General features: G+C 42.7%; 2 protein-coding genes across 2 annotated transcripts; one reads left to right on the plus strand and one right to left on the minus strand.

Annotated features, from left to right (window-relative positions):
- Window positions 1-762: 762 nt before the first annotated feature.
- LOC136443866 (mitofusin-2-like) lies at window positions 763-15,045 on the minus strand. Its single transcript, XM_066441238.1, has 19 exons — window positions 14,929-15,045; window positions 14,067-14,291; window positions 13,547-13,561; window positions 12,678-12,813; window positions 11,945-12,107; window positions 10,500-10,624; window positions 9,929-10,037; window positions 9,199-9,306; window positions 8,266-8,419; window positions 7,621-7,688; window positions 7,238-7,359; window positions 6,714-6,840; window positions 6,124-6,331; window positions 5,422-5,657; window positions 4,688-4,782; window positions 4,484-4,550; window positions 3,801-3,997; window positions 2,754-2,888; window positions 763-2,266 (listed from the first exon to the last, which is right to left on the minus strand). The coding sequence occupies exons 2-19, from the start codon at window positions 14,260-14,262 to the stop codon at window positions 2,188-2,190; spliced, it is 2,340 nt and encodes a 779-aa protein (XP_066297335.1). The 5' UTR covers window positions 14,263-14,291; window positions 14,929-15,045; the 3' UTR covers window positions 763-2,187.
- Window positions 15,046-15,378: 333 nt separating this feature from the next.
- LOC136443865 (gamma-aminobutyric acid receptor-associated protein) lies at window positions 15,379-20,221 on the plus strand. Its single transcript, XM_066441237.1, has 4 exons — window positions 15,379-15,564; window positions 17,935-18,013; window positions 18,622-18,740; window positions 19,370-20,221. The coding sequence occupies exons 1-4, from the start codon at window positions 15,475-15,477 to the stop codon at window positions 19,433-19,435; spliced, it is 354 nt and encodes a 117-aa protein (XP_066297334.1). The 5' UTR covers window positions 15,379-15,474; the 3' UTR covers window positions 19,436-20,221.
- Window positions 20,222-20,422: the final 201 nt, after the last annotated feature.

The raw sequence follows: 20,422 nt of genomic DNA on the forward strand, positions 1-20,422 counted from the left end.
CGGCACCTTGGGGCGGCGGAAAAGTAGGAAGGCAGCGGAAGTGGGGTGTAGCGGAAGTAGGATGGCAGCCAGAGGTAGAAAGGCCATCAGAAACTGACTGGCCCGGTAAAACACCACTAAGCCGACCCTAGAGACTGGGACCAGGCTAAACCGAGGGACGTCCCTAACCTAAGTGAAGTCGTGTTTCCCAAGGGCACAACATCAGCGCATTTCAGGGGATTCGAACTCAGGACCCAGTTCTGAACCAAACAACCAAACATAACGATGCCGCATATGACTTTCCTGTCTTTAAAGACTTGAGCAGAAGACAGAAAAGTCAACCTTGCACGATGGGATGAACATCAGTGGCCCCTTCTCTGTCTTCTCCAGAACAGCAAATGTGCAATGAAGTGGCAAACTCCATGACATCAGTCTGTTACAAAACATCACTTGATATTGGGTGTTGTGCTGCAGTTTAATTAATGCACAACACTCATAAATACAGGAGCTTGTGAGAACGTATGTCTGTGTGTGTGCCTGTGTGTATGTCTGTTTGTGTGTGTCTGTGTATTATACATGTACCTAATAGGTATCTTAAATGGTATCTTAACCGACCATCCGTCAGGATGAAAAGAAGAAGAAGAATCTTAAACGGATTATGTGAAGGCTTCCTGTTGGTTGTTCCAAATGTTAAAACAATCAAAGCCTCCCTGTACATCACAAAGAAACGAGTCCATATGAAACTAAATGACTCCAAGACAAATAACAACCAACCAAATCACACACTGTCACAGCCTCAGCAGAAATGCTGAATTCATTGTACTTTTACATCTCCAAATGACATGTACAGAACACTTGAACAGGAGAGCACTGAGCTCACAAATACACTTGTTTCACTATGTCGTGAGAAATAACATTACGTCATGAGAAAACATACAGGACCGCTATCCTAAAACCCTACAGTCCTTGCAACAACGTTTATTTCAGCTTCTTGCTAGTTTTCACCAGAATCTCTTCTGGACTACATACAGTCAGCATAATTGGCCAAAATAAAGCGAATAATGAGCAAGAAAAGTTGTATGTAACTAACCAGAGGGTACAATGCGGATGTACCCTAGCCCTCTGAACACACACAATTATACACTTTATGTTCACAGATTTATCAGGACTTATGTCATGTAATCTGTTTCTTTGCTATACTTTGACCCTTACCATACCTCCTTCCTCATAACCTCTATGAGCTTCTCATGAATAAACAACGGTTCAAATAAACAATGGGTTGGCTACAAGTAACTTTAGGAGCAAAGTTTTCACCCCATTTTGGCCAATTCATCTTTATTCTCTGTTTAGGCTGAGAGAAGACTGCTAAGACAAGCTAACTATCCTTGAAACCAGTAAGCTACATTCATATTTACATGTACACGAGATGCTACGAGTTAGACACTTTGGTGGATGCAGTCTTTTGCAATAACATTTCATCAAAGAAATCGCACACTACCGCTTATTAATAAACAGTTCAGACTTCAATTCATTGAACGGCTCAAAACAAGCTGAATCTGTAATAGATGGATCCTATGTAAGAGATGGTATAGTAACACATACCCCAATCCCTGGACAATAATGAATTATGAAAGTGTTTTTGGTCGAGACTGATGCAAGCAGGCCTCCCTCACATTACAATTCTGTAAATCTTCACACGTTTGCAAAGTTTTTTTTCCTGGTCAGTGACTTCTCTACCATAAATTTGCAACACCCCAAATACTGTAGTGCCTGTTTCCAAATGAATGCATTACTATTGTACGGCAGTACAACGATCTTTGTCTTCCCTTCTACCATGAAATGAAATCCCTGCGAAAAGAAACAAGTTTACAGTATCACGAACAAATCCAACTTCGACCCATACTCTATCCATGCGGTAGGTGCTGCCAATCTTATTTCCTATCCTCTATAAGATATGTGTAACCATGTTAAACCTGCACCTATCAGTTATGACCCAGAATGCCTCCATGGAGAAATTGCTTTCCTCTGCTGAGGTCTGTTGGCCTATCCAGAAACATTATTATTAGACTCGATGGAGCTAATTGTTGGACTACCCATCTCTATGTTGCCTCTGCAGAGATACTGTCTTGTGAGCATGCATTTATCCCCCCTCCATTTTCTATATGGAGTTACTGATGACCTATTTAGTGCAAGTAGACGACTGCTGCTCTATCCACTCATGTTGCCTCCATGGAGATATTGTTGTACGAAAGAGTTCAGCTCACTGTCCAGCCATCCTGCCTTGTTCCTGTCAAGCAAAAAAATGTTAAAAATAAATCTGTAAAAATGATTCCTTTCTCATCGTACACCAAAATCTTAGTATCAAACTGAAATAAAACCATTAAAATTCAGTTCACTTACATTAGGCTACACTGGCTTGACTTTAAGAATGACATCCGTGCGTGCATAAAACATTTATAACCATAAAAGAATTCGTACAAATATGCATGACATGTCGTAGAATGCAAAAGCCAGTTCCGAAGTGAAAGAAGAGGATGTAAAAGAAAAAAATAACTTTGTTTCCTATACCAATACAATGTTCTGTGTGTTCAATCATTTGTTCAACCTTCCTGACTACTTAGACTTCATACTTAGATATACAATAAAGGCAACTTTCTTTGCCCATCCCTCCAATTTTAACGCTCGGGTCAATTTTGGGGTGCCCAAAGATATCATCAATACAATGCAGTATGGCCATACAATAAAATTTAGATTCCACAAACTGCAGTACCGACCTGAGCAGCTTGGCGCGCTGCTGCACCTCCTCCAGCTGGTCGATCTCCGTGTTCAGCTGGCTGATCTCCCGCTGGAGTTCCTCCTTAGCAACGTCCACCTGGCGACACAGCCGGGCGAAGTTACCAGACAGCTCCCTGTGGGGGAAAAGGGCATTAGAACTCTCTTCAAGGTCACCCCCCTCCCATCTTTCAGGTACATTACACGGCAACACAGCCGGGCAAAGTTACCCGACAGCTCCCTGCGGGGGGAAGGGCATTAGAACTCTCTTCAAGGTCACCCCCCTCCCATCTTTCAGGTACATTACACGGCAACACAGCCGGGCAAAGTTACCCGACAGCTCCTTGCGGGGGGAAAGGCCATTAGAACTCTCTTCAAGGTCACCCCCCTCCCATCTTTCAGCTACATTACACTGCAACACAGCCGGGCGAAGTTACCCGACAGCTCCCTGTGGGGGGGAAAGGGCATTAGAACTCTCTTCAAGGTCACCCCCCCTACCATCTTTCAGATACATTACACTGCAACACACCCAGACGAAATTACTGGACAGGGTGGAAAGGGCATTAGAACTTTCAAGGACATACACCTCCAAGGACGACCTCCTCCCTTCTTCCATTTGTATTACACTGCAACACAGCCAGGCAAAATTAGTGGACAGCTCACTGTGGGGTCAAAGAGAAACTAGAGTTTTCAAGGACATACACCTTCAAGTACGACCCCCTCCCACCTTACTTATGCATTACACTGCAACACACCCGGGTAAAATTAGTGGACAGCTCCCTGTGGGGTCAAAGAGGGATTAGAACTTTCAAGGACATACACACATACACCTTCAAGGACGCCCTCCTCCCATATCTTCAATATGCTGACACTGCAACACAAAGTTATTGGACAACTCTCTGTGGGGTGCAAAGGGCATTAGAACTTTTTTCAAGGTCACCCAAATCCCCAATTTGGTCAACAACCATACACAAGCAACAACAGGCATGTACATCTACAGCAAAAGTCGGCAGTGTGGAGGTTAGAAAAAAGATGAAAGCCTGACTTACTGCTGCACTTGGTGGCTGATGTTCTGACTGGTGAAACTGACGACCAGCTGCAGCTTGTCGGAGGCGTAGTCCACAAACTGCTTCTTGAAGGTCCGCTCCTTGGCCTTGTTAGTCCAGGTGAGGCGCTCGTACAGGTAGAGGAGCGTGTACAACCCTCCGGTCACCGCGATCAGTCGCCAGCCAACCGCCTTCCAGATCTGGAGAAAGAAACACCACAAACATCGTATCAAGATCTAGATCTATAAAATTAATCTATGATTGTGAAGATTACTCTTTTCAAGGCTTTTGAGTCTAGGGTGTATCTAATTTATATCTATTGATTTGGCTGTTCAGGATGCCAGCCAGGGTTGCTCGACTAGCCTGTGGCTATCAAAGAGACAAAGACAATACAATGTATTCAAACCATTTGCTATAAAAACGTCACCACTCCGTGATGACCAGGGCTACCATTGACGGATGGAGGTCAGGTTGGTGATGAGCCTGGCCATGATGTACCCTTGGTTACTGTTGCCTAGGTAACCAAACAACAAACAAAAACAAGACTCACCATGCCCGTGATGACCACGACCCCAGAGACGAGCGTGAGTAGATGGAAGCAAGGTTGGTGATGAACCTGGCCCTGATCTCTGCATCCTTGGTTACTGTTGCCTAGGTAACTAAACAACAAACAGAACAAGACTCACCACGCCCGTGATGACCAGGACCCCCACGGACGAGCGTGAGTAGATGGAGGCGAGGTTGGTGATGAACCTGGCCATGATCTCCGCATCCTTGGTTACTGTTGCCTAGGTAACTAAACAACAAACAGAACACGACTCACCACGCCCGTGATGACCAGGACCCCTACAGACGAGCGTGAGTAGATAGAGGCGAGATTGGTGATGAACCTGGCCATGATCTCCGCATCCTGCGCCATCAGGTCCTGCACGTGGGGCGCCAGCACGACCTCTGCAACCTCCGCAGGGGGCAAAGGTCGCGGCACCTGTGCAACACAACAGAAGGGTCAGCAGGAAGTCCTACCGGTAACACACAGATAGGAATTTTGTATCGCCCAAGGTACCGACACATGGGAGGGCGAGAAAACACACCAATGTGAAATGAGACAGAAGTTGACAAAATTTGATGTCCCCAAACAAAAAAGTTCAAGAACATTTTAATCCATTGCAAGTAAATCCAACATCGTGATCAGAACCTTGTATTCATACTAGGCACATACGAAGCGCATTGTTTGCATTGCTCTTTGGAAGCCCTTTGAATACAAGTAGAACCCACATTTCGAGCACATCAAAGAACCCACCACGGGTATTGAAAAGAGTAGGGGACCATCTCAGTGTGAGTGGATGAAACCTTACAATTGGGTCTTTTGCAGCTTGTATTTACAAAACTGATAAAATTCGCCTAAAAGGGGTTTACCAGCTATGAAAAGCAAACAGTTTTCTACAACGTTTGTGAAGGTTAGACATCCAGGTAAACAATATATAAAGACAATTCAAACTCCATAACTGGATAAAAATTCGGAGATTTATTTCCGAAATCTGACTGGTGAAACTGACGGAAATAAATCTCCGAATTTTCATCCGGTTGTAGAGTTTGAATTGTCTTTATATAATTTTCTACATACCGTGTCATCATATCCCATGAGCGCCCGTTTGGCTGTCTTCGGCCCGAGGAACCGTCTGACGAGCGCCTGCCAGCCCAGCGAGAACTGGAACTCGATGTTCTCCGTGAAGTCGGCGCACAGGTTGTGGATGTCCAGGTGGAAGTTGGCCTCGAACGGCTCGCGGCGCACCAGGATCGCTGACGACTGCTCCAGGCACTGTTGTCTCACCTCAGGGGGCAGCAAGGCCTCCATACGTTCTGGGGACATGGAAAGGATTGGTCACACTTAATCTATTAGTTCTCATCAGGAAAGTGTTGTTTTGGGCTTGTGTGTCTGTGCCTTTATGTAGGTGAGTGGGGGTGAGTGTGACTGTTTGTGTTTTTGTGTGTGTGCGCATGTGTGTTTGTGTGGTGTGTGTGACTGTGTGTATGTGTGTGATTGCACATGTGTGTGTGTGTGCGCGTGTTTGTGTGTGTGTGTGTGTGCGCGTGTTTGTGTGTGTCTCTGTGTGAACGTGTGTGTGTGTGTGTGTGTGTGTGTGTGTGTGTGTGTGTGTGTGTGTGTGTGTGTGTGCGTGTGTGTGTGTGTGCGTGTGTGTTGCGGTTTGGCTGAGGTTGGGCATACACCGTGTAGCCAGGTTCCTGCCCAGCCCCTGTTCCAGGTGTGACACAGGTGTAATATAGGTGTGTGCTGTAGGTGTGATTAAGACAGACTAACACTCACCTGTCATCTCCGTCTGTACCACCTCTAGTGTCTGGCTGAGGTTAGGCATACATCGTGTAGCCAGGTTCCTGCCCAGCCCCTGCTCCAGGTGGGTGTGCAGCTCCTTCTTGTAGACCTTGAGGACCATCGGGTTGGGGTGGAACGGCGTGTTGAACTCGTCCATCAGGACCGACAGGCGGCGGATTTCCTCCCGCATCGCACTGGAGACCTGCCGCACGAGAGAAGAGCATCACGCTAAGCAATTTGGGTTCTATGGAGATCTCAAATATCATATGCAAGAGTGCAGAAATCTAAAACATCTTGAGCTTGTCTTGTAAAGGGATAGTATAAGACATTCTCATTTGTCTCCTTTCAGTTAGTTTCAGTTCTTCACCTCCAGATGGTCGCTCTGCAACTCCTGACCCTTAAACTCTAACCCCTAACCCCTGACCTTTAACCCACCTGTTTCTCCACATCGTCCGTCATGTCCCTGATCCTGTCCTTGCACTCGTGGGTCATCGGGTCCAGCTGTTTCTCCGTCACCTCCAGGCCGTCGCTCTATAACCCCTGACCCTTAACAGATGACCCCTAACCCCTGACCTTTGACCCACCTGTTTCTCCACATCGTCCGTCATGTCCCTGATCCTGTCCTTGCACTCCTGAGTCATCAGGTCCAGCTGTTTCTCCGTCACATCCAGACGGTCGCTCTGCTCCTTGCACTGCTCGATGCAGATGGCTCTACAGGAGGGAAACAAGTCAACATGCATGTGTCACAACCTAGCTGGTATCAAGACTCACTGATCATGCTTATAGCATGCAGACTGAAGGCTTTGGCCTGCTATCCTGACTTCTGGATTGCCCCCTATAGCAACTCCTATTGCAGCCTATACTCACCAATTCCATTCCCTGCACCAGGCCAAAATTGATTAGATTAGATTCAAGCAGACATCAAGCATAATTCCGAAAATAATTTCATCAGGTTGGTAGAACATAAGATATTGGAAGCTCTGAGGAAGGTTTCTGAGAGACAACGAAATGCCAGCAGGCGAGAAATTACTGGTTGTGTAAAAAGAAATCTTCAATATCATATAGTACGAAGAATAATCGTTATCTACAGTAAGGAGAAGACTCTGACCTCTGCTGAGACGACCTGTGGAAGACGTCTTCCATCACCTCCTTGAGCGCGCTGGAGATCGTCTTGCCTCGCTTGGCGTGCTGGTCGAACTTGGTCATCACTGCGGAGTGAGAGATGGTTTCCTAGGCAACGGTAACCATGGTAATTCAGACGTCGCATCTACCGAGGACTATACATGTCTTTACACCAGTGTTGCAGTCACTGTTACGAATGAAATCTGATTTGCAGGCCTGAAAATTTCATAAGGCCTCTAACTGTTTTTGTCGAATAGAGGACAAATAGTGGCTGTAATGCTTTAGCTTTTCAAAACAAAACTTTGGTTGTTTAGCACATTTGTACATAACCATATTATGTTACACTTGTCTTTGATTATAGAGATTCACCTCAAATTTTCTTTCAAAGTTCTCAAATTCAAACAGTCTTGCTTGGAAGCCTTCTGCCAGGGCACCACCTGGAAAAACACAAAAACGTCAGTAGCTGACACAAACCAGAGAAGAAACTAGAACTACATTGGAGAGAATGGTACCAGATTATATATATGAGTTCATGTCTAGTGACTTCTGTTCAACAATCTACTGACAGAGATATTCCTTTGGCATGTCCTGCTTCTCATTCTGTTGCACTGGAGACCGTAGCGCCTCATTAAATCAATGGTTAATGTTTTGTGACTCTCAAATTCTATAACCTTGACCCAGTAGTGACCTTGACCTACTCACATTCTTCTGACGTGCCCTGTTGTTTCTGCAGGCTGACTGTAGTGTGGATCAAATGTTAATGTTCTATAATTCTGAAGTTCCATGACCTTGACCCCTGTGATGTTATCTTGACCTACTGGCCATGTGACCTTGACCTACTGACCTTCCTTCGACATGCCCTTCTATTTCTTCACACAAGACTGTAGCGCCTCGATAAGTTAAAGTTTAATGTTCTGTAGTTTTGTGACCTTGACCCCATGTAGTGACTTTTACCTATCAACCTAGTGACCTATCAACCTAGTGACCTTGACCTCGTAACCTTGACCTACTGACCTTCCTCTGGCATGCCCTGCTGTTTCTGCAGGCGAGACTGCAGCGCCTCTTTAGCCGACACAAAGAACACCCTGTCCTCCGCCTGGAGTCTGTCCACCACTCCGAGTTCCTCCACCAGGAAACTCACACATCGCTCCAGGTGCTGCTTCTTCACCTGTAAAGGAAGTCATTTAAATCAAACGCTTGTTCCCATTTAAATGTACACATTTTGTAACTTCCGTTACCGTTTGTAGTAAGATGTTTCAGGCATTAAGATATGCTACATAGAAGGTGCCAAACTGTCGTTTTTAAAAGCCAGAGAAGTTTTAAGTCGTCATAAAAACGACAGTTTGGCACCTTATATGTGGCAAATCTTAATGTCAGGAACGTCTTACTTCAAATGGTGACGGAAGTTACAGATATATGTACATTTAAAGGAGCGCAAAGTGTTTCCAAGTTTTCCAAGCACTCTAATTTGTATGAAGCCGATCTACGATGTAGTTCAGAGTTTGAAATTCTAGACTGCAATCAATGGCCAGTCATCAGTGGAATAATCAGTGAGCAGCAAGACTTTTCTTGGTTTGTCTTTATTTACATTTAGTCGTTCTCTCTCTGTGTATCTTGCCAGTATAGAACCTCTTTGGACTAACACACTTAGCAAACTGGCTATTTATATTGAATAACTAGTCACACCTAGGCCCTGCATTTTTAACCAGACATTATTCAAACTATTTTGGATAGTGATATATTCCACAGCTAGTTAGTATAGTAAGTTTATTGATTCGATCATTCATTCATCGCTGAAGTACATGGCAGCGTCCTCAGAAAAGGATGCTGAATTGCGTACATTAGGCGTATTACATAGTAGCTAGTTGACTTGAATAAAAATTGATTGATTGGTTGATTGATTGATTGATTGATTGATTGATTGATTGAAAGAAATGTAAAACTTACAGCCTCCATGAACTCCGGTTCGCTGGCGGAGGCGTCCCAGCGGTTGTTGAGGATGAAGATGTTGGGTTTGGACAGACGCTCGCTCACCGTGTGGAAAAAGTTCTTTTCCTGTAGATGGAAAGTAGAGCATTTATTCACCAGACCATTCCAACCAGCCTACTGTAATTCCTGTTTCTTTCACTGTAACTTTTATGTTCACTGCTTTCACAGTCATCTCTGCACCGTGAACTTTTCATCACCGTGAAAAAGCTGTTGTTATTATCTATGATTCCTTCACACATCCGTTCTGTAAATCACTTGCCGCCACCGTGAAGTTGAAATTCAGTGAAAATATCCATTTTCCTTACACTGAGAAATTTTGCTACCGTGAAGATAAAGTGAATTACAGCATTAGCTAGTAGGATGTCAGGGCGTCTTCTGGGTGCCTTACACTAAGACTACAAAGAAATAAAATGCCTTTCTTTTGCAGGGGACACCCAGATGACACCCTGTATCCCTAGGCCTGGTAGTTACATATGTACAGATGTTTACATCATGCTTGCAGCTTCTTAATATGTTAAAAGCTAATTCCTAGAGCAAAACTGCCCTGACGTGTGATCCCATACAGGCATGTTTCTGGCACAGCAGACTGCATAAGATACACAAAGTGCACCCTTTCCTAGTCTACTTTTCAGAAGTCTCACTTTACGGTTCAAAACAAGAAAAAGACGAACCAAACCCCAAGACTTACCGTTCTCATGAGCGTGGACTCTGAGTTTGCCACCAACACGAACACGTCCGCGTCCAGGCAGTGTTCGTCTATCCAGCAGTCAAGGTCAGGGGTCACGTCGATACCAGGGCTGCAGGACAAAAAAATATAACATATTTTATCACATTGCAAAAAACACATTACAAGGTGTCCTCTAGGTGTCCCATGCAAAAGGAGGGTCTCTAATTTCTTTGTTTTCTTAATATAGGGCATCCAGAAAATGGCTTGGCGCACTACTGTTATCTATTGGCTTGGCTGTTCAGCACACACCGCCGGGGCTGCCCAACTAGCCTATTGCTATTACAAAGGGCAAACCCTGCTGACAAGGACAAGACATTCCAATGGAATGTTGACATGGGCAGCATAACGAGCTATAACCATATTCCAAGTACATGTAGATAAAAACTATTGTTCATAAAAGATTCAAGATAATGTGTATAGAGTATCAAAAATAAATGATCCTAAAGATACCCTACTACATGTAGCTTATAGCGCGGGTGCAACTTATGACTCAGCCAGGTAGGTACACCTGTCTGTCCCTCTCTTGTCTCACCTGTCTAACAAGACGACATCGTCCCTCAGCAGTGCACACCTGCCCTTGGGCCAGAACACCTTCACCAGCATGCTGCTGTCCTCAAGACGCTCTCCACACAGCGCGTGGGCCAGCTGACCCACAGACTACAGAACAGGATCAAGAAACAAGTTAACTTACAACTCCAGCCAGTGTTCTCACCAGAATCTTTTCACAGCATAGGGGTTAGGTAAAGGAGGCCAACTTTACGTAACACAAGTCACGCACAGAGTGCCGAAGACATGACAAGAGTAGGGAGTCTGGTATGCTCCCAAGGAAAATCTTTAAATTGACCCAATGAGGCACTATTTTCTACATTTTGAGGGATAAATTTGGTGAAGTAAAGTGTTTCCTCTGTCACAGCCTTATTCTAAAGCCAAATATGAACTTTTTATAAGATTTATGAAGGGTCACAAGGTTCTCCCCAGAAAGAAAAACACCCCTATGCTGGTTGAAACACAGCATAGGGGTCCAGATCACAGCATAGGGGGTCCAAATCACAGCATAGGGGGCCCCTATGCTGAAAAGGCCTGGCGAGAACACTGCCAGCACTTTATAGTGAATGTCAGTGTTTGGGAAAATTCTCCTTCTTTCATCGTAGCAAATTGGCTGCAAGCATCATCTCCCTCTAACACATATATAATTCTTCTTCTTTGGGGATAGGTGGCCAACTTCAACTTGCTGAAGGTTCTGCCACACTGACAATGACATAATGTATAATACTAGTCAAAGGCATTCTGTAAAGAACCCAGAGAAGTTAAATGATGAGGTGCACAATTCACAAGTAAGTAAAATATCAATATAAATGCTATAGACAAGTTAAAACGAAATGTTCCTCTCAAAAAAATTCCACCAGTACAGTTTTCTTGTTGTCAGAGTCAGGTGATTCTCATAACCATTGTTTCCTACATGTAATAAACAAACTAACAACTCCAACCTGCACAGTTTTCCTGTCGTCAGAGTCGGGTGTGAGCAGGTACGCCTCGTAACCATCGCTCCCTACATGTAATAAACAAACTAACAACTCCCACCTGCACAGTTTTCCTGTCGTCAGAGTCAGGTGTGAGCAGGTACGCCTCGTAACCGTCACTCCCAACATGTAATAAACAAACAAACAAACAAACAACTCTCACCTGCACAGTTTTCCTGTCGTCAGAGTCAGGTGTGAGCAGGTACGCTTCATAACCGTCGCTCTCTACATGTAATAAACAAACAAACAATTCCCACCTGCACAGTTTTCCTGTCATCAGAGTCGGGTGTCAGCAGGTACGCCTCGTAACCGTCGCTGTAATAAACAAACAAACAAACAAACAACTCCCACCTGCACAGTTTTCCTGTCGTCAGAGTCGGGTGTGAGCAGGTACGCTTCGTAACCGTCGCTCTCTACATGTAATAAACAAACAAACAAACAAACAAACAACTCCCACCTGCACAGTTTTCCTGTCGTCAGAGTCGGGTGTGAGCAGGTACGCCTCGTAACCATCGCTCCCCTCCACATTGATGAAACAGTTGGTCGTGTGGCCGATACCGCTGGGGAGGATTTTGTCCCGCAGCATGGCATTCACTACCGTGCTCTTTCCATTACTCGTTCTGGGATGAGGGGGAAAAAGAGATTTTGCAGTTTGTGGTGGAAAACGTGCAGTTCTTGGCACACTGAGGCATAAAATCCATGTGTCTTCATCAACTAAGCAAGTGAATTATAGATATCAACAAAGGTTTTATAAGTTGTACGGATTGCATTCGTCATTTCCTCTGGTGGGTAAAGGAACTCTTGGACACTAGTATTCAGAATATTCTTGAAATGTAAGTATCAGAAAAAGCAATACAACTTTTGTTGTACTTCATTTGATGTATTACTTGGTTAAAATTTGAAGTTAGCTCAGTAGAATTACAGATTGAAGTTCTTAAGAGAGGCAGTAGCGTTAAACTTTGTAATCATGTTTTAATGACATTCAACTTTATCTTATGTGGTGCACCCAAAATTCTTTCTGTGCACCTCATTATTTTGGTTGGGTGCACCAGTGCACCTATTCCCAAAAATTCATCTTAAGCCCTGTACAACTACGAGCTACTTTAAAGCATCATGCTTCACGTCAGTGGGGGATGACTTCAAAAGTTTGAAAAAAAACAGGAGACCTCAACTGACGTCCGTGTACCAACCTGCCGAAGAAGGCGACCTTCATCTTGTCGCGTGAGATGACCTGGGCGATGCCGGCGACCTTGCCCTTGTACTGCTCCACCTGGTTAACATGGTTCTCATTGACGATCTCCAACCCATCTAACTTCGCATTGGATTCTGGGGGAAATACAAACCAAACATTAACACACAATCTTACATTTTCTGACTAGATTTTGTGTTGTTGAAATGTGACATCAAGGTGGAAAACAGTATTGTTCAATGACTGAAGGTTGTGTGTTTTAAATGACGCTCAATCAGTCAATGTCGTGGGTGATGTTTAGAGAGAGAGATTAGACAATCCAACAGTGCATTTGATTGTTGTGAAATTCCAGCCAAGGATGAAGACAAGTGCTCTCTCAGTCAATGCTCACATGTTGAAATGTTAAATGATAATGGTAAAGAGTTAAATCTGATTTAATTACTGAAACATTCTTACTTTATGATTATATGTTGCCTGCGGAGTATGAAAGCCTGTGTGTTTCATTGATATGAAAACAAAAACAAAAGCTACATACATATGGAGAAGACAGAAACATTGAGTTTCGCCTATGTACTTTTTAAAGTTTTCTCTTTACTTATTTCTTCCTTTGTTGCGAGCGGGATTGCAAACTTGACAACCAACCCTGATGTTTAAAAAAATTAAAATAATAATCATAAGGAGCGCATTAAATTGTAATATCAGATCTGTGTAGATGTGTAAACTAAGTGTATGTTCTAAAAAAAGCACTATGTATTTGACAAAAGCTGAAAAGTGGCAGCCTGAAGCAGTGGAGTTGTGTAGCGGGGCGACAAACAGACAGCTGTGAAGTCAGAAAAGCTTGAATCAGATCAAGTCATGTCTGGTACTTACGGAAGTTCTCCGCGACTGCAGGGTGAGTTTGTGTGAGGGAGGAGAGGAGAGAGAGACGTTAGAACGACAACAGGGAAACGTGTGGAGGCAAGGGAAAAGACAATGATTATCGTATGTTGTAATTAGACTGCTGTACACGTGTACCTAAACAAATATTCAGGGACAGGTACAGACGTTTAGGAACAGGCCAGACCTGGACCTGAACAAGTTTGTACATGCCGCCATCATTACATATAATAGCTAGTAGCCAACTGTCTTTATTAGTGGCACATTGTCATCTATGTATGAAGATTTATGCTCGAATAGTGTCCAGTCGAGTGTTTCACATGTACATGTACTAGTACTTTGTTGAACTGTCTGTACAGTCGCCATGCAAGTATATTAGGTGCACAGACACAGTCCTAGTTGTGAGGTACATATATAAACACTAATCTGCATCAGTATTCCACACCTGTATAGCCGGTATAATCTCCTTGAATTGATATTTTCTCTAAAAAACTGGTTGGTATCAAAATCTTACCTTTCAAAAAATCTGAACTTTCATCGATATACCCGGAAATCTGCTCAAATATCCCATTTATTCTCTTCTTCGCAGTGACAAAGTGTTTGAGAGGGGAGCCGGGGTCTTTGTCTGAGATTTTCTTCTTCTTTTCAGCTCCGAGTGAATGCATGGGTGTGTTTACTGTGGAGAGGGATCGAATCAGACTTCCAGACATGGCAGGTCACAGCGCAAGGATGGAGAAACCTGGAAAATAAACAATGAATAAACAAACAAACAAAGCTCCAAGAGAATGCGTTATTATGATATTTCATTGTAAGGTTTTGTTTGTTATGTCAGCATCTTGAATACAATTGGGTGTCTGCAACTCGTGCAAGTGGGAATCATATTAATCAATTTAATGTTCACCATGATAAAACTTTGCTAATCGCTGTGCGAGACCTACAACTATATGGCTTTAACAAGTACATATATTAGTACTATTATCATAGTAATACGTGTAATTTGAACGTTGTTACCCCCCCCCCCCCCCCCCTTGACATCAGACGCCCTTGCCCTTGGAGTTGCGACATCACAAAAAAAAATCACCATTCAGCAAATATCCAACATATTTGAGATACTCAATTCAGTACAAGGCTGTTTTTGTTTACAATTATTGTCCCTCCTTCAAAACAGACGACATAAGCGGACATACGCACACGTTTCAAGCCGCAGGCTACCAAAAATGTAAGTAGGTCGAAGCCGTTACGTTGCGCACATGCCTTTTCTTTTCCGGTCATCTCTCTTACGTCACGCAGAAAAACGCAACAACTAACTCTGATCTAGTCTGAGTGTTAAATCTAAAGACTTACAGATCGATGTAGATTCGAGGGGTTTGACTCACCGATCCTGATTTGTGATGTTATAACGATAAAATTTGTTCTTCGATCTTGTTCACCAGAATCTAAGCTGCCGCCGCCATCTTGGAAGTGGGGTATCACATTTGCTAACAGGGGTGGTTTGTATATACCACGCCCTGCAGTTCTGATACATTCCGCTAAATGTCGCTACTGAGTGGTAATTTCCCACTAGCATGACGTCATTATCTCTGTGAGCCAGTGTCATGTGATGCCGTGCCTGCTCACAATAACACAACCCTGATATATCGAACCGCACAACAATAAAAACTCATTCATCTTTTCTATTTGGTGTACTTGTGGTAGTAAAATAGACAGAAGTAGGTATGTTATAATCTTTTATGTCAGAATAAATGCTCTATGATTGATTATCAGGAATCTGAAAGGATAATCTGGGAAGAACTATTTCTTGTTTCGCCTTATTGCGTCACACCAGTGACGCAGCACCACAACAAAGGCGGCCATATTGCCAACAGGAACGGAAGAGAAAGCACAGAGTCCGAGTAAAAACACTTAGAGTTTTACCTGTCAAAATGAAGTGGGAATACAAGGACGAGCACCCATTCGAGAAGCGGAGAGCAGAGGGTGAAAAGATCAGGAACAAATACCCCGACAGAGTTCCGGTAAGATGTTTTTTCGTGTCAAGGTCTTGGGAGATATTTTTGTGATCGAGCCTCCGTTTGACCTGCTGCCATTTTGGTGTTGCATTTTTTTGACGTGTCATTTTGTTTTCTTACCTCGATCGACGTTTGAAAACTTCTCTGAATCTGTTTAGGAATGTCAGACGTTAGGATTTTATGGAGTATAGTGGCAATGTTGGAGAGTCTACGTTTCGCATTCGTGGAAAATATTTCAGCTGAATGACGTAACCTGTTGTGTTTATGTTGTTGTTCTAAGTATGGCAGTTTTTGTGGCGTTTTTTTAATGCATGTAACAATATAAACCTAAATCATACTTAACATCGTCATTCACCAAGTTAGGTACTTTTATTTTTAACACATATTCATTCCTCCAAATTTAGTAGTTTTTTTTGTGTGCAATGTTCTATTTCTGGCTGTCCAATTTGAGCCCATCCCTTTGAGCTGGAGGGCTTGTCCTTTGTTTATTTGTTACCTGATCCCCCGAATCTCGCAGTGTTGTGTTCTTTCATACGTTAACCGTCAGAATACAGCATCCCTGCTCATTGTGTTGGATGAATATTGTGCTTCACTCCACCTATTCTGTTGTTGCTGCAAAATATGCCAATCCCATATTGCCATCCAACAACTGCATGTTCACAACAACATCATTTTCTTGATCACTTTAAATAGGCTATAAAATCTAAATGACCCACAGAAAATGCAAGTAGAGTAGAGAGAGTTAAAGTCATCATCTTTACAGTCAAATATATCAAATCAAAATCAATCTTAACAGCAAACAATGCTGACTAAAGGACATTGGAAGGCCACAAGCACTGTATTGCATTGTGTAGGAGATATGGTTTGGATAATCTATTCAATTGTTTGGCTAAAGAGTATAAACGGTAAACCACTTCTGGGTGTAACACCAGCTTCACAGGCACACAGTGGGGACTGCACAGATCTCACACCCACACTGTAACTGTCAACTCTGTATTTCTGACTCACAGCATTGATTAAACTTGAAGCAATCTGGTGAGAAAGCCATTAACCATTATTACCCCTCTTCTTCTTGTGAACACACTCTTAACAGAAATCCAGTTTTGTAGCTCTAAAACTTGTCATTGTGACTGTGTCATGTTCTTTTCATTTTTTTCTGGGCAACCACAATGGTAACTAAAAAGGTGAAATTTGGTCTAGATTGGACAGTGTATGTTGGCATGGAACATTGATTTTGCTTCATCAAGTGACCATTGTCCATCAACCCACCAAACGAGTTTTCACGCTAAGCTTGTTGTGCGTCAGCTGATGTTGTTTTTGATGTTGCCCACAACTGCTGGGTGACTTACTGGCCTTATCCAAATACTAACGTTTGTCTTTCTCTGTTTGTTTTGGGTGTTGCCCACTGATAAGGGGTCAGAAAATGGTGTCATTTGAAGTCATTAAATGGATGTAGATTTTGTAAACTATAAAGTATGATAAGGTCTAGCACTTTAACCTTCTCCCTGCTGCCTAACTCTGTAACCAGTAGAGAATGGGATGCCAAGCGGCTACTTCAGTGTGCGAAAGGTTAAGATTCTTTACTCAATATTCTTTCAGACTCACCCTGTCAGGAGAAGGTCTTAAGAAATTGTGTTCTGTTTGTTTTAGTCCAGGCTACTCTAAATACATGTACATCACAGTAGATAAATGAGTAAGGTGTTATTTGATGTCTTTGAATGCCATGACCAGCTACATTGTCAGATAGTTGTAGCTCTGAAGACTTGTTAAAGCATGTTAACGTTATGACCTCCTTGGTTAAAGATTGTGTGTTTTTGTCATAGAAAGCTATTTTTCCATGTCTTTATGGAAGCCAGTAAAACTACTTATTAACCTTCCCATGGGACAGCATTGCAGCATAAAGGAGGTGCCCCCCCCCCCCCTTCGCCAAATGAGAACATTCCACAAGCAAGCCTGCAGGGTGATGCAGTGATAGGTTTGCTTCACCCCTAAGGGTTTATAGTGAATCATGTTGAACTGAGGCCCGGCCGGGTAATAAAAAATAAAATTATATACCAAGAAAAATACACATGACTCAATTCCATTACAATTTTGCAACCTCTGAACGTAAAAGTTCCCAACACAGTTATGGAGAATAATACGGCTGACCCGGTGTGCTTGGCTGAAAGTGTGAGTCGTAGCGAAGCCCCACTGCACTACTAGCTAACTAAAAAGCTTCATGCAGTGTTCGAGGTTTGGCTGTTTTACCTTTATTAGAGCAAAACATCAGTGCTGCATTTTTAGCTGGCCAGCTGGGATGCGTCTATTGTTGTAGCAGGTTGTCCATTATGAAACTCGTTAGTTAACGACCTGCTGTTGCTCCCTCTGTTGCTACAGGTGATTGTAGAAAAGGCCCCCAAGGCTCGCATCGGAGACCTGGACAAGAAGAAGTACCTGGTTCCCTCAGATCTCACAGGTGAGTCTTAAGGAAACAGAGTGTCTTAAGTGGGAGGGTCACTTGAGAATCTAGTAATGTAATGTAAATGCAAAAATGTTCACGGTTTTCGCGGCGGCAGTTTCACAGTGAACATAAAACCAGCGCGAACATTTTTGTCCAATATTGTATTTGTAGCAGTATGAGACTATAGCACTGCCGCAAACTAAATGCCACTACGAACTCTCCATTTTCCCCTTAGCGCGAAATAAAAAACATGCAAACTTAGATGCATTTACAGTAATGTAATTATGTAAGATACAAAGGAGAAGGAAAAATTGCTTGCGAAAATATTGAATGTAACCTTCTGCAATCAAGGTACAAAGCAACATTTGTTTGCATTAAACTAAAATCTGATCACTTGATTTGATGTGGTATATACTTATTGTACATGTATGTCTATGTTAGCCCTCCTTAAATCAACTCAAAACAACAGTTAAATTGCGACTGCCTCCATACAGTAGTAATTTATTCCATGTGTATCCAGATAAGAATGATATTAGTCCTTTTTTTAATCATCCCATACCAACAAATTGTTTGTTGAAATGAATTGATAGCAACTCTTGTTTGTTGGCCTGTTTGTTCCTCAGTTGGTCAGTTCTACTTCTTGATTCGGAAGCGGATCCACCTGCGGCCAGAAGACGCTCTCTTCTTCTTCGTGAACAACGTCATTCCCCCCACCAGCGCGACCATGGGGTCCTTGTACCAGGTAAGGTCTTACAATGTCTTTAAGACATTTCTATTATTTATGTGTCATTTGTTTATTAGTGACGCTACTTCACCACAGCCCAGAAGAAAAGCGGATCCGCAGAAAAGAGCTTTGCAACAGAACTGAGTCAGCTTACAGATGTGATTTTTGTGGCAGAGACTGCCATTCTCGTATAGGACTGTTTAGCCATAGTCGATACTGTAGGGCTGTTGTGAATTAGGATTTTACCATGGTCAATACTGACCGACGGAGGCCATATATATATGTAGACTTCACCACAAGACAAGGGAGTGACGTATTGTTTTTTTACTTGTTTACATGTGTGTGTGTGTGTGTGTGTGTGTTTGATTCTTGATTTCTTAATATATATCTGTGTATCTGCCCATCTGTCTGTCTGTTCATCTGTCTGTGTGTGTTTCTTGATTCTTGATATACACACTGCAGCAGTACCAATGCATCCTCAGTGTGTGTGTGTGTCTGTGTTTTTTGCGATTCCCAATATATACGCAATTTAGCATAGCCATACATTTGTCTGTGTGTCTGGAATAGTCTCAAAACAGCATGGGTGAGGGGGTGAAGCCTGTCATCTCTGATTACCTTGTTTGTTTATTTTTGTTTGTTTGTTTCAGGAGCATCACGAGGAAGACTTCTTTCTGTACATAGCGTACAGCGACGAGAGCGTGTACGGAATGTAGGCGACGCCCCACAAGTCACACTTAAGACACACACCAAGCAGGACTTACGACTGCTTAAGACGTTAGCATAATGATAATACCATCTTCGTTAAGAGAATCCGTAGGTGTAATATAAATGAGCTATAAAAATTCTTGAGAGATTGGGGAGTCTTAGAGAGATATTTGCTGGATTTGTGTATGAAAGCGGCTGCAGTTTTTTTCCTGAATATGTATCTGGTTTTACATAACATTATCCCTTGTATAAAACTTGTGTTTCCGCAATATTTAATCGTGTAGACGGAAAAAAATAAAGAAGAGTGAAGTGAAAGAAAAACTGAGAAAATTGGCTTTTGTTGTTTGGTTAATCCACGTGTGAAAATTGTAACTTGTTTTAGTTTTAATTGGGGACTAGTTTCACCATAGAAATTAACCATCAGATGACACTACTTGTATCAAGCACTGGGTTGCTTTAGTGAACGAGGGTTAATCTCAGTACTTGTAGTTAAACATTATATATCATTTTATGAATCGGTGAATAAACTTTATGTATGTATTACCCATTTCTATATTGTCACTACTGCAAGTGATATTTGGACATATTTCAGTTCTTCATTCAAAGCCCCTTGTTACCAGGTAATGCCCAGAATGATTTAACATGCTTTTTGCCCATGATAAAGTTGAGTAACTGTTGCAGTATAAGGTCTCTTACTACAATATTTTACTGTTATGTAACTTTACTAAAGACGCACTGAAGGGTGTAGAAGACACATTGGTGATTTGCACGTACAATAAAATCACGTGTACATAGACGTATCGTGCTCGTGTTTTTGGCTCAGTTTAAACTTGAAGGTTTCTTTGTTCTACATAGCTGATAACACCACCCAAAGATACATGTAGTTTCATCAAGTTGGTGAATCTATTCAACATTCGTAGATACACAACCCTATCTTTTATAAGGTTATGTTTCTAAGAACACCATCATAATGTTGAATTGGTATCACACCATTT

Source organism: Branchiostoma lanceolatum, chromosome 10 (assembly GCF_035083965.1).
Source record: "Branchiostoma lanceolatum isolate klBraLanc5 chromosome 10, klBraLanc5.hap2, whole genome shotgun sequence".
Taxonomy (NCBI): domain Eukaryota; kingdom Metazoa; phylum Chordata; class Leptocardii; order Amphioxiformes; family Branchiostomatidae; genus Branchiostoma; species Branchiostoma lanceolatum.